This window comes from Camellia sinensis, chromosome 6 (assembly GCF_055761805.1).
Source record: "Camellia sinensis isolate YWXY chromosome 6, ASM5576180v1, whole genome shotgun sequence".
Lineage (NCBI taxonomy): Eukaryota > Viridiplantae > Streptophyta > Magnoliopsida > Ericales > Theaceae > Camellia > Camellia sinensis.
In genome coordinates this window covers 140301570-140315781 of record NC_138966.1, presented here as the reverse complement: position 1 = coordinate 140315781, position 14212 = coordinate 140301570, and the positions used below count along the sequence as shown (strand labels likewise).

Here is a 14212-nt window from a genome sequence, read left to right as displayed (position 1 = left end):
TCAATAATACAATCATTTCTCTTTATACATTAAATTTCTACACTAAATTATTCCTGAAAACTGCTATTCATATCCATTGTGAAATGCTAACTGCCATGATTAAAGAGTTTAGGGAAAAACAACGTTCATCTCTAATCTCACGCATCTGCACCTCACGCAAGCAAGAAATATGGAAAAACTGCATATGCTGATCAATTATCTTTGTTGTCCATGACTAGTTGACAAAGATTTTTATATCCTGGAAATGTTCTCTTGCTTGCAGCAACAACAAAATGTGAAGACAATTATCATAACATCTACTGTTGACAATGATGTTGTCATAGTCCACATTCATTACCAAGATAACATAAACAACATACACATGAATATTCCAACAGTACAAATATACCACACCATCTAAAGGTTCCTACAGAATATAAGTTTGCATAACGTGGGAAAAAAACAAATAGATGATAGTGTTAAAACCACTAGCTGTAAAGAAATGGGACCTTTGAAGTGAAAACTAAAACATCATTATATGAGCTTGTTTATACTTCATGTCTTCCTTATATGAGCTTAATCAAATAATCAACACAAAAGATCTATAGCTGTATGCAAACACATATGCAAGCACAAAAATGCATTTAGAAATGGGGTACTGACTTCTGATATGTGAGTGTTGTGTTTCTATGCGGGAATAATGTGTAAATTACTTAATGCTGCTGTATAGAAATCCACAAAGGAAATCGAATGTAGATCTCAGAAGATGACTGACTAAGAAGAAGAATCAGTAGAGGGTCCTCTTCGACTGATCTGCTGCATCAAGAAGCCGACTTTGGCATTGTATTCTGTGCGATCAGACTCCAAGATTCGAATTCTTCCCACCAGCTCTTCATTGATTCTTCGTTGCTCTTTAGCCTCCCTTGTAGTAGCCTCATTATCCCTTTCGAGTTGGGCACAGGTACGTTTTCCAGATAATGTTGTACTTGGTTTTCGACCATGCCCTAAGCCTCGTAAGTAGCCAGATTTTTGTCCAAATATCTCAATAGAAAGTTGCTCATCGGATAGCGGGCCAAATCCATCTTCAATAGCTTTGTCCTATCGCTTTTCAAGCTTGTACTACAATAATAATTAGTTGAGATAAAACTAAGTATCCATCCACATCTTAATAAGAATATAAGGAACGAAAGTATATAAAGATTGATGTCTTACATGTCTAATCTCAGCATCAGCATGCACCCATGCCTTTTTTTTCTCACTAAAATGCGTCTTTTTGTACAACTCAACAAGTCCAAGTTCCTCTCCAGTGGCACGGTCTCGCTATGCCATTTATAGCACACATTAGACATCAATATAGATTACGTTGTTCAATTACAATTGCAAAACAAAAATTATAGATTCTATAATTAATACCTCATAAAACAAAAGAACTAAAGAAGAAAGAGAGAGAAACAAAAACAAAAAAGAAAAAAAAAAGGTAAAAGCTTAAAAAATAGGATATACTAAAAATAGGAAATATGATGCTCGAATTTTCGACTCTCATAAAACAAGCGAATCAAAATAAATTTAACAATGCAATCAATCAAATTGGCATCTATATTTCCAAACAAAAAATCAAGCAGATAAAGACCAAACAAAAAATCAAATTTCTAAGAAAGTGATGAAAGAATGAAATCCATGGACTGATTTGGTTGGATTTGAAATCCATATGTCATGTGATCAACTGAGTGGGGTGTAAGGATTGTAAGATCAGATTTCAAATCTACTTCATTTGAAATCCTTAAGTTAAAAAACAGAGCCTTAAACTATTTAACAAAGATTAAAAATGTACTCACATAATCATCAATTCATACAGATTCTACAAAATTCTAATCAAATTCAGAATCAAATAAAATAAAAAAGTACAATACAACAAAATTTATAAGAGCAACATTATGTTCAAAATTGTAAAATTTTCCAATAATTCAAACCTAAGGAATCCAATTCTTCAAGCAATAGCAAAAATACAAATCTACCACCAAAGCATCTCTGTTTTTTCCATAGATTTACTTCTGAGCCATCCATTGCAATCTGTTTTTTCCATAGATGCTGGGTTATAAATACAAATTACATAATCTGTTAATAAACTGCTGTGAACTTGGGTTAAAATTACATAAAAGCGAGGAAGAAAAATTTTTCTCGGCAAGTGATATAATTATCTAATGACCCAATATAGTCAACAATGAAGATCCTCTAGAGTGATTTTTTAAATGAGTGATATTTAATTCTATCAAAGTTGAAGGTACAATAATCATTTTATTTTCCAACTCTCAAAGTCTCACCATATCAGTCTAATAAAAATCACTCATGAACAAAATCCATAAAATCTGTCTCTTTCTTTATCTGCAAACTTATTCAGTAACAGCTCTAATGCAGTAACTAATCACTGTGGATGCTTTTAGACCTGGTAAATGAGGGGCAATCACCAAATCTAAGCTTGATCAATCACTATATATAAATATATAAGAATAGGAAGAAGTCAAAGAAGAAAGAATGAAATGTATGAATAAACCAAAATGGAGAAAAGTGCAATTTAAAATATATATATATATATATATATATAACAATATAAATAAATAAATAAAGCACTTGGGCATATGCTAAAAGCAGAACAAGTGTTGATTAGTCTACCACACAATTGCTTCATAAATTTCCCTGCCGTAGGTGGTCATGGAAACAATGCAAACAAATATATAATCTGACTACCACTAATCTCTGAGTATGTTATATATAAATCTCTAAATGTTCCTTCAAATCAGAAAAAGAATAGGTCCTATTCTCATATGCAAACAGAGTTTCTCAACAAGTTGACAGAACTAAACGACATTATGCTGCATTTTTTCGAGGACAATCCACCTCAACTACCAAGTCAACATCGATAAGTATAGATTTGGTTCAAACTTTGCATTAAATTTCATAGCAATTCAAGTTGTTTGACTTGAATTTAAAACTACAGTCAACTTCATGCAGTCACTACTGCTTTAAATGCACACATATAACCTGCCATTTCAAGCCTATGAATGAAAAAAAAGAATAAATTATGGCTATGTTTCAGCATATAGAAATCAACATCAAGCAAATAAACTTAGCCTAGATCATTAGGATTAGGTAAATTTGCAACATCACTCTACAAAAATCCTTTCCAGATGTTGACAAAAATATAACTAGTTAACAAATAAATCCATGAACCAAAAAAAAATGAACGACTACACTCAATAAGATCAAGAAAATCACAGATCGAAAAGCAAATCTATGAGACTGAAATCAATTAATCAAATCAAACCTGGATACTAAAATCGCTGTCGAGAGATGAAATTGTCATCGAGATCAGATTAAGGATTGAATCTCAGAAGCAATCAACAAAGAAATCCAGTGCCACTGTTGAGTTCATTCCGAGATAGAAAGAAATCAACAAATCCAGTGCATTCGCGAGATAGAAAGAAAGCAATCAACAAAGGATTGAATCTCCTAAACAATCACCAAATCGATTCGCGAGATAGAAAGAAATCCAGTGCATTCGCCAGAGAGAAAGAAAGGCTATTTCAGATTAAGGATTTGAGAGAGAGAGAGAGAGAGAGCAAAACTTGCTATGATACAAAACCCGACTGTTTGAGTTCAAAGAATGAATGTATAAAATAAAATAACGTACGATTTGGGTTTATTGGGACCGATTAAAATGGTTGAGAAAAAGTGTATGACATTTTTGCAACCAAATAGACTCGTTTCTAAAAGATAATAATATGATTAAATGTGTATTTTTTAAAATTCCTTCATTTTGTCCTTAAAAACATGATTTTTGCAGACAAATTATTTTTGTTCCTAAAAATTTGTATTTAAAACTCAAATTTGTGGTGACTGATTATCAACAAAAGCTGACCAGCATGAAAAATAAATGCATATTTAACAATGTATGTAATCAACTCAACTGATTGCCAATCATGTGAAAGGGAGAGATTGAAGTTAAGTAATTCCTTATTACAAGAGTTACCTAATTGTTTGTTTGGTTGGAGACATAGAGGAATTACATAGTTGGCGGCAGTAGACTGTTCATGCTTTATCTTGAAGAAATAGATTTGTAGAGGAAACCGTTACACTTCAGCTCGACCAAATAATGTATCATGACCTGAAACCCAACAAATCATGCCAAATGAGTTAACTTCAGATAAAAGTTTTTGTATACTACTTTAACACATCAACACACACACACACAGAGTATGGTTTAGTAGAGCATTAATTTATGCAAGTAACAGTTAAATAATTTTATCATTGTTAAAATTGTGAGAATAAAACTGATGGAGAATTTAAGAAGGAGAGGGAAAGAAAAATATAACTGATAACAAAGTCAGCTAGTGAAGATTGGAGGTAACTTATAAAATGTAAGAAGATAATTATTTTTTAATTGAAAAAATAAAAGAAAAAGAAACAACATAAAAACAAGACACTTAAATGAACAAACTTCATTGGGAAGGTGGAGTTGGGGTGAGAGGAGAAGAGTGAAATCATTAATATGGGCAATTGGATAAATAAATTACCGATTGATCTCAAGTATATGGTCAATGATGATGGATGGAATATGGGCAATCTTGCGCCATTCTTTCCTTTACAAGGGGGCAACAGCATGTATTTTCACAGATCGTATATTGTTGAGTGGCGTTGCATTCATCAGATTCTGGCAATTCCAAATATTCAAAGAATGAAGAGATGAAAGGTTACCCAGCCACTCTGGCAGAGCTTCCAGTCCAATAAAGCTTAGAAGTGACATGTCTCTCAAGGTCGTGAGGTGCTGAAGTTGATCAGGCAGATACTTGACCCTCTCCCACCCATATAGAGTCAGAGACTCCAAGGACATGAAGGGGTACTGTTTGGGGTTTGGGTGATATTTGGTATCTGCGTCTGTAGTAGCAGTAACAGAAGAGGAAGTGGAAGCAGATGCAGATGCAGATGCAGCACTTACAGTGGAAGGCCAGGGGAAATATTCAAGCTCCTCTGAGAAGGAACCTATCGTCAATATTTGAAGGCTGGTCAGGCAAAATAGCCTCTCCCCCCACCAATCTGCCAATCTTGGACATCCTCTAATCATCAAGTTCTGAAGGGAAGTGAGGCTGCATAATTCATCTGAATTGGCCATTATTAAATTTGGACACCATTCTATCTTTAATGTTATAAGGGTTTGTTGTAGCAGCCCCTTTGGCAAACATTTCAAATCTTCGCAATCTGAAATCCAGAGCAACTGAAGAGATGTTAAGCTGCTGGAATTGGACGCTTCTTCATCTGTTTCTTTAATTATAGACCTTAGATTTGGGCAATTTTTTATTGTTAAGTGCTCGAGAAACAAAAGATTTTGCAAGTTATTTGCCAAATAACATAGCTCTTCACAATTCCATACGATCAGCATTCTTAGGGTTTTGCAGCTTTTTTCCAGCAAATCTACCAGTAAAACACCAATCTTTGATTTCGAACCCGAAGATACATCTATTCTCAAGTAAGGGCGATACGTATTTCTAGGACACGTATTTCTAGGATACCGATCCAAGTACGGGTTATCTTTGTAAATAGTCAATTCCTGTAAGGATAACAAATGTCCTGGAATTGTAGTGAACTCGTAAATAGCCAATTCCTGTAAGGATAACAAATGGCCTGGAATTGTAGTCAACTCAGGGCAACGTTCAATACATAACAAGTCAAGCAGAGGAAAGAACATCGTGGTGTCTGACAACAATGATGATACCCCAAGCCCAGACCATTCTTCTATGTTTGGCATATCAACTAGATGGAGTTCTCTCAGTGCTGGAAATACAACAGCTAATGCTTTTGCTGCTGCTGCTGTAGTTGCTGCCCCACTACAGCTACCAGAGATGATGCCATCATTATCATGATCATGATTAACAACACTGTCACAACCATAGAATTCAGGACCAATACGTTTCAGATTACTTAATCCAGACATTTTAATAACCTCAAGATGCGGAAGGTGTCCGAGTGGTGGTATTTGTTCACATCTTGTGCAGTTGGATAATTCTATCTTAACCAAATTTTGAATTAATTGAGCATCTCTACCAAGCATCATCCATGATGCAAAACTTTGTCCTTTAAATTCCTTGAGTTTTAAAATCTTAAGGTTTCCATGAGGTTTAAGTCCTTCCAACACATCCTCATGGTTAATACTAGTAGTGTCTTCTGCTGTTGAAGGAGTGCCCACCCCAACCCAATGAAATCCTAACTCATGAATGTTCGGTTTTCCTAATATATTTGCCTTTTCTGCTTCTTCCCTGCCTTTTACCAATTGGAGATTGTAAATCATTAATTTACCTCTTAGTTTGCTTAAGCTACCCAGCTCTTCAATTTTACGGCCCTTATCCTCACCAACAACAAAGAATGGTAAAGTTTGCAAAGAAGTCAACTGTCCTATCATCATTGGCATCAATTTCCTGTTCCCTTCTGTATCATCAATATAAAAATGTCTCAAGCTAACCAACTTACTGAATTCTTTTGGAAGCTCTTTGACACGCTCAAAAGATGGAAGTCTCAATGTTTGCAAATTGTAAAACTTGGTGATAAAATTTGGCAACATTTCAATAGATGAATATGAGAGATCAAGATATCTCAAATGTTTGAACTTACGTACGAAACTTGGCAACTCTTTCACACCACATGCTCCCAAATGCAGGGCACGTATACACTTAACTTTTGAAATATTTTTTCGGATGTCATAGAAAAATAATGTCCTCAAACTTGTTTCTTTCACAAAACCCAATGATAGATGTTGAACCTCGGGATGATACTTTTGCTCACTAGCAATCGAAGTCAAAGCCAAACAATTACCCTGTGAGACATCCAGTGCCAGATCATGCACAAGATCGTGCATTTTGCAACCAGTAATATTATTGTACACATCCAATTCAATGTCTTGAAATAAAGAACTGTGCAACAAAATATTAAAATAATCATTACCAACATCTTCCATTTCCAAATTGCATCCCGAAGAAGGCTGGAGATATCCTTGAGCCATCCAAAGCTGAATCAACTTATCCTTTTGAATGTTGTAATCTTTTGGAAAAATAGAACAATACGCAAAACAGTGTTTCAAATATGGTGATGGTAAGTGATCAAAACTTAGCCTTAATATCGGTTGAATTCCACTTTTGATTTCAGGTGAGCTCCATATTTCACTGTTTTTTATTGACACCCATTCATGTTCATACCGTTTAGAGTACAATACACCTCCTAGTGACTTTATTGCCAAGGGCACGCCCTTACACTTTTCCACCATTTTTCTACCAATAGCCACCAAATTTGGGGTCTCTATTGGCCCTCCATTTGCAAACGCTCTTTTTTGAAACATGGTCCAACTATCATTTTCTGATAGTTGGTTCAAATGAAGAGTGAGAGATGCAGAGGTTCTCATGGTAGATACCACATTCGTACTACGGGTTGTAACTATTATTTTGCTTCCCATGGAGCCACCTATTCCTTTCAAAGAAGCTCTCAAGCTCTCCCACTCGTGTGGATTTTGATTCCAAACATCATCGAATACAACCAAATACTTTTTTCCATTTAGTTTTGCAGCAAGCTTTCTCACTATTCCTTGAATATTATCTGTGTCAGACTTATCCCCAGTAAGAGATTGTACCATCTCATTCAATAACCTTTTAACTTCGAAATCATCAGAAACACAAATCCACATCCTTTGATCACCAAAATGCTCCACCACCCAGTCATTGTTGTAGACTAGCTGAGCAAGGGTTGTCTTACCCATCCCCCCCATTCCTACAATGGCAATGACAGATAAATCATCTACGGTGTTGTCGGAGGAGCCAAGTAACATGTCTATCACAGTTGATACATCACCATCCCTTCCAACAACTTGTGAATCATCTACAAAGGGGTGAGTCAGCCTGAAATTCAATTCTCTAGGTTCAACAGCACTAGTAATACTAACAGCATTTAAGATCTGATCAGCTGGTCTAAGACCGACGTCATTTGCTTCTTTACAAAGATTGTCAAACAACAAATTGATATGCTTGACCTTATGAACCATCTTGAGACGAAATGGGAGTGGATTTGAGAGGGAGAACAAGTTGCGTACCTTGTTGTTGTTGAATCGATTTTGTAACTCAAACTTACGACGAAGGGCTTCAAACTTGAATTCATCCATGACATCGTCGGCAAGGGAAGCCACAGAATTGAGTTTCTTGAGCCAAAGTCGCATAGTTTCGAGCCTTATTATGACGACTCCTCCTCCTCGGTTCTCAGCATCATGTAACAGAGCTTGAATCAATTCCAACTTGTCACTAAGCCTTTGAAGCTCATCCTTGAAACCCCATGCCAGGCTAATCTGTTCGGCCACTAGTGGAATCAGGTAATTCAACATCACCTGAGCAGCACAGATCAGGGGAGATGCACTCATATTTCCTTCTTTGCTTCGCAATGGAACAACACAAACAAGAGAATAATAAATTGAGTTTCTTTATCTCCTTATTGTGAGTGTTAATCATGTGTGTGAACAAGCGAAAGTCTTGAACTCTTTCCTTTCCGCGTTCGATTTTAAAATGGAAAAATAATGTGTGCGAAGTCTTCAACTCTTTCCTTTCCGCGTTCGCTTTTAAAATGGAAAAATAATGTGGGAATAAGCGAAAGAGAAATTTGGGCTCCGTTTGGGATAGTTTTCAAAATATAATTTCACATTTATTTTTGAGCAGTGTTGGTTTAATATTTTTAAAAATTAATTTCACATTTATTTTTAAATTTTTTTTTAAGGTGAGACAATTTAGACTAATTGGTGATCTGGCCGAGTGATCGAAACAGTGTTCGATTTTTTTTATTTTTGCACCGGTTATTTTTATATTACAAAAAGAATATTTTAAATTTTTTTTATGAATTTTGAATAAAATTTTGGATTATGTATTTGATTATGAATCGTAAATTTTTGTATCAAATGTCATGTCACATTACTCAATTCAAATTCAATTTAAAACTCTTTTTAAAACTCCTTTCAAAATTCATAATCAAATAAATTTTCCACACTTAAATCATAATTCCAAAACTCACAAACTCAAAATACAACTCTATTATCAAATTATAATTCTAAAATTCTACCAAACACTACCTTGATTTGGAGATTTGATGAGAAATTTGAAAAAATATATATATATATATAAAATTAAGTAAAATATAAATATATTTTATTCATATTTTGTCTTTTTTTTTTTTTTCTCTTTCTAAATTTTTTTTTAAATCCTCTAATTAAACACATGAAAATGGTGTGCTGTCTTCTTCCAAAAAAAAAGTTATTAGGTAATCATTTATCATATATCTCTTTCAAATTATTCAACATAAAATTATACAATCTCGCTACATCCAGACAAAACGCCCTGCCCAAATTCTCCGACTTACGTGGCCTGTGAGGACCAAAACTCTGTCGTTTTAATCAGATGGAGCCTCATATGCTGAAGTTCAAAACTCTGTCGTTTTATCCCAAATGAGAAACTGAACTTGTCTCTCTTCCTCCGTTGTCGTTCTTTTGATCATAGCACTCAGTTTTTTCCAACTCCAACTAGGTAACTTGTCTTTTCTCTCGTTGAAAAGAAAGAATTTCAATATGATCAATCTGTTTCTACTCTATCTCAACTGGGTTTGCTTTCTCACTACTCTATATCTCTCTTGGTCTTATTTCTCTCACTACTCTCTCTCTCTCTCTCTCTCTCTCTCTCTCACACACACACACACAACTGGGTCTTTTCTCCTCAATCCATTCAATCTGATCAATTGAAATGTGTTAATGTAAATGTAAATCACCTACTACACTCCACCAAACCTACCTCCACCACTCACTCCTATCACCTACTACACTCCACCAAATCTACCTCCACCACTCACTCCTATCACCTACTACACTCCACCAAACCTACCTCCACCACTCACTCCTCACCTACTCCAGAATCATCTCCTATATAATAGGAATTCTTGTACAAAATAGAAACACAACAATCTTGTAATATAACATATATCAATCAATAATACATCAGTTTATTTTACATGGTATCAGAGCAAGGTTGAAAAGCTAATAATTTTGCTTCACCGGCGGGCGGCAGCCTCGCCTTGGCCGCCCGCCGGACCTCTACCCATACCTTCACTCCGCTGCTCTCTCTCAACATTTTCTCTCTCTCTCCATGGCGGATGTTCATCATGGAGGAGCACAAGGCATCAAGCTATTTGGCCCAACTCCTACGGCTACCAGCCAAGCCTCTCCTCCCATTCAAGCTCGTATCCAAGAGCTGGCCTTCTCTCCTTCTTCCCGTATTATCAGGTTCAACCAGCATCGCAGGACTTCTGTCCTTCTTCCCGTCTGCCACCGTCGTCAACCAAACACCGGCTTGGACACCACCACAGGATGAATGGCATGGTATTTCTTTGGGATACACTTCTGGGTGATCTGGTGCTCTCTTTTCATCTCCGTCTCCGGCTTCTTCTCCGACCAACTCTCCATCCCCGGTTCCGATCAGCTCTCTCTAGCTGGGTCTGGCTACTTGATATACCCAACACAAACATAAACAAACAAAAACAGCCAACCCATCTCGGCAACTTGCTCTCTCTGTCAAGGGATCCACCCACACATCCTATCTCCTCTTCTCTCCCTCTCGGAGAACACACAGCTGTACACACACATGCAAGCACAAAAACACACTTTATTCCTCTCTCTCATCCCTTCATGCTTTACACACCACACCACCCCACTTTCTTTTTTTATTTTCGCCCACATACAATAAAAACCACCTCGGCCAATGGGGATAAAGGTGGCGGTGGTTTTGTCACGCGTGAAGCAGACCATGTGTATTAGCTTAAAAGGTGGTCACTTGGCCTTATATTCCTTTGTTAAAAAAAAACAAAAAAAAAACAAAAAAAAACAAAAAAAAAAAAAAAAAAAAAAAAAACAAAAAAAACGGACTGCACACCGTGTTGCTCACCACTCTTGTCTGCAGACTATGGTTCAGGACACTGTCTTCACACCATTCTACTATATTATCATACGCCACACCCATCTTTTGAAAAACCCACTTAACTTTCTTTTTCATTTTTTTTTTTTATTATTTTACTCCATCTTCTTTGAACAGAAACCAACACACAACTTACTTTGCACATGTCTCTCCTCTCTCTCTCACTTTACACCCCCTCTTTTCCTTATTTTATTTAAACACAATGCCTCTCCCATGTTTTCATCCAACACCCACGTGATTTCCCACTTTTCTTTTCTTTTCATATATATATATATATATATATTTATTATAATATATTTCCCCAATATCTTTCCACCATCCTCTAGAATAATAATTCTTCACACACTCCCAATTTGACCAATTCTTTTTCTTATTATTATATATATATATATATATATTTTTCTTTTTTTCGTCCCACCGTTTCAGCACCCATTATTATTCTTATTATTTATTTATTTATTTATTTATTTTCGATTCCCTTCTTTTCACAACAAAAAAAAAAAAAAAAAAAAAAAAAAAAAAAACAACTTCCACATTTGCACAACAACCCATATTTTATTTCTCTCAGGGATCCACCCCGATCACCATTTTACACAAAAAAAAAAAAAAAAAAAAACAACACAAAACAAAAAAAAAAAAAAAAAAAAAGGGACAACACAACCACACCCACAGCGGGATTTTTTTCTTCTCTACTCTGCCGCAGGTCTTTTCTTCTTGCCTCCATCATGGGCGGCCCTTGCCGGTGTTGCCTCCGTGTTTCCCACTCCACTGGGCATGACCACTATTCCTTGCTCTTCCACTGCAGCATATGGCGGCCCTCCAAATCGGAACATTACGGTGGCCTTCCGCTTCAGCTCCTTATTTTCTGCCCTTAGCACGCTCATCTCTGCTCGCGCATCCTTATACATGCGTTGGAGCAGAGCCAGCTGGGAGTTTAACTGCTGCACCTCATTTGTCCTACTCTGTAGCCGGTGCGACAGATTTGTGACCGCCGTCATGGACTCCACACATGCCTTCAACGTATACTGATTGGCTTCCACATCCGACTGCACCGCCATTTTTTGCTCCACAGACCGCATCGGAAAGTTCAGCGGAGCAAACCCAGCAGTGTTTGGTTGAGGTTCACTGGCCACCGCACCAGTTCTCTCTCCTGTAGACTCGTTGAGGTCGGGAAAGAGGGTAAGCAGCCCGCGGGAAGACGAAGCCATTTTTTCTGGGCAACAGAGTGTTATAGAGAGTGTTACAGAGTATCTTCTCAGCAAAACCTTCTCAGCAAAACGAAGAGTTTTTCAGAGGATTTTCGCCAATTGTTTGTCTTCGCCTCTGCCTCAGCTCTGTCTTGGTTAAATAGCCGAGGCAGCCACGCGCATCGCGCGCCTCTTCTCGCCGACAAACAGGCACGCCTTTTGATGCATTCGGGCACGCCTTTTGATGGCACGCCTTTTGAGGGTGCGGGCACACCTTTTGAGGGCACGACTTTTGAGGGCTCGATATCTACATCCATTTTTGGGCAGCCTATATACACACTCATACAGTGTCTTTTACACACTCATACAGTGTCTTTTACACCGGTCAGCTTTATCAATCCATTTGTTTCAACCTCAAATAGGTTTCTATCTTCACACCTATTTGAGTTTGAGGGGGGGTTATACCAGTATAATGTATAAGTCGCCCATGGCGCACTCCCTAAGTCGCCCCCTTGGTGCACCACCACAAGCTTCTACAACGGTCCGACATGACCCCATAAACTGTCTTCTACAACGGTCTAACACGACCACACAGTGTCTGCTACAACGGTCCGACATGACCCCGTAAACTGTCCTGCTACATCGGTCCGACATGACCCCATAAACTGTCTTCTCCAAAACTGTCTGCTACAACGGTCCGACATGACCCCATAAACTGTCTTCTACATCGGTCTGACACGACCACACCGTGTCTGCTTCAACGGTCCAACATGACTCCGTAAACTGTCTGCTACAACGGTCTGACACGACCATACCGTGTCTCCTATCCTGTTTTATTTTATTTATCAGTTTATTTTTCTGTTTTGTTACTCTCTCCAAACTCAAGTTGGCTAGTACCTATCCTCCTTGAGTTTGAGGGGGGCTGTTAATGTAAATGTAAATCACCTACTACACTCCACCAAACCTACCTCCACCACTCACTCCTATCACCTACTACACTCCACCAAATCTACCTCCACCACTCACTCCTATCACCTACTACACTCCACCAAACCTACCTCCACCACTCACTCCTCACCTACTCCAGAATCATCTCCTATATAATAGGAATTCTTGTACAAAATAGAAACACAACAATCTTGTAATATAACATATATCAATCAATAATACATCAGTTTATTTTACAAAATGGATTAAGCACGATGACATTGATATCCATTCATGCATGTGAAATTGCGAGTGAGAATAGTTCTTGATTCTTCAGATTTGTTTTCTAGGTTGCTGTTCCTTTGCTATGGGTGTATGCCTTTTCGTATTGCCATGGCAATCTAGAAAAAGTGCAGTGACGTTGACTAAGCCCTCTGTGTTTGATACACTGGAACGTTAGTTTCGGACTTATTTTACATTATGTTTGTTTACGAGTTTCAAAAATTAATTCTACATTCATTTTTAAGAACTCGATCGTAGGGGGAAAAATTCAGGTTAACCAGTCGTCCGGCCGGTTGATCGAAACTGTATAATTTTTTTATTTATTTTTTTAATTGACACTTGTTAATTTTTATATATTCAATAAAAAATATTTTCTAAATTTTTTAAAAAAATTTATGATCTTTAATAGAATTTTGAATTGTGTGCTTGGTTATAAATTGTAAATTTTTGTATCAAATATCATATGTCACATCAAAAATCTTCCACCCAATTCAAAATTCTTTTCAAAACTCATTCATCAAATAAATTTTTCACACTTAAATTATAATTTCAAAACTCATAAACTCAAAATACAATCTCTATTCTTAAATTATATTTAGAAAATTCTACCAAACACTACATGAAATTTTAGTTAAAAAGTAAAAAAAATCTGTTGCATGTCTATTTTTTTTATATATCTTTTTATAAAATTTTTTTTTTTTTTTTTTTTTTTTGGAACTGGCAAATTAAATGGGATTACAACGAAGCATCAAGCAAAACAACTCCTGTAACAGAGCAGGAGGGGACCCAACCCACCCTAAAGGA

General features: G+C 36.7%; 1 protein-coding gene and 1 long non-coding RNA gene across 9 annotated transcripts; both read right to left on the bottom strand.

The window, feature by feature from the left end:
- Positions 1-496: 496 nt before the first annotated feature.
- On the bottom strand, positions 497-8590 carry LOC145792925 (putative disease resistance protein RGA3). Of its 8 annotated transcripts, XM_082874867.1 has the most exons (5): positions 4551-8585; positions 4007-4141; positions 3302-3396; positions 1192-1299; positions 497-1098 (listed from the first exon to the last, which is right to left on the bottom strand). In XM_082874867.1, the coding sequence occupies exon 1, from the start codon at positions 8423-8425 to the stop codon at positions 4619-4621; it is 3807 nt and encodes a 1268-aa protein (XP_082730993.1). In that variant the 5' UTR covers positions 8426-8585; the 3' UTR covers positions 497-1098; positions 1192-1299; positions 3302-3396; positions 4007-4141; positions 4551-4618. The 8 variants fall into 8 exon arrangements, 7 of the variants coding, with proteins under 7 accessions (XP_082730993.1, XP_082730989.1, XP_082730990.1 ...); XM_082874863.1 differs by having other exon boundaries at positions 3302-4141; XM_082874864.1 differs by having other exon boundaries at positions 1192-3486.
- A 4425-nt stretch (positions 8591-13015) lies between these two features.
- Positions 13016-13342, bottom strand: LOC145792926 (uncharacterized). Its single transcript, XR_014333155.1, has 2 exons — positions 13235-13342; positions 13016-13189 (listed from the first exon to the last, which is right to left on the bottom strand). It is a non-coding gene; the product is annotated as an uncharacterized LOC145792926 (long non-coding RNA).
- Positions 13343-14212: the final 870 nt, after the last annotated feature.

Coding starts and splice junctions, on each gene's coding strand:
- LOC145792925 (XM_082874862.1), bottom strand. CDS start 8,425: ATGAGTGCATCTCCCCTGATCTGTGCTGCTCAGGTGATGTTGAATTAC.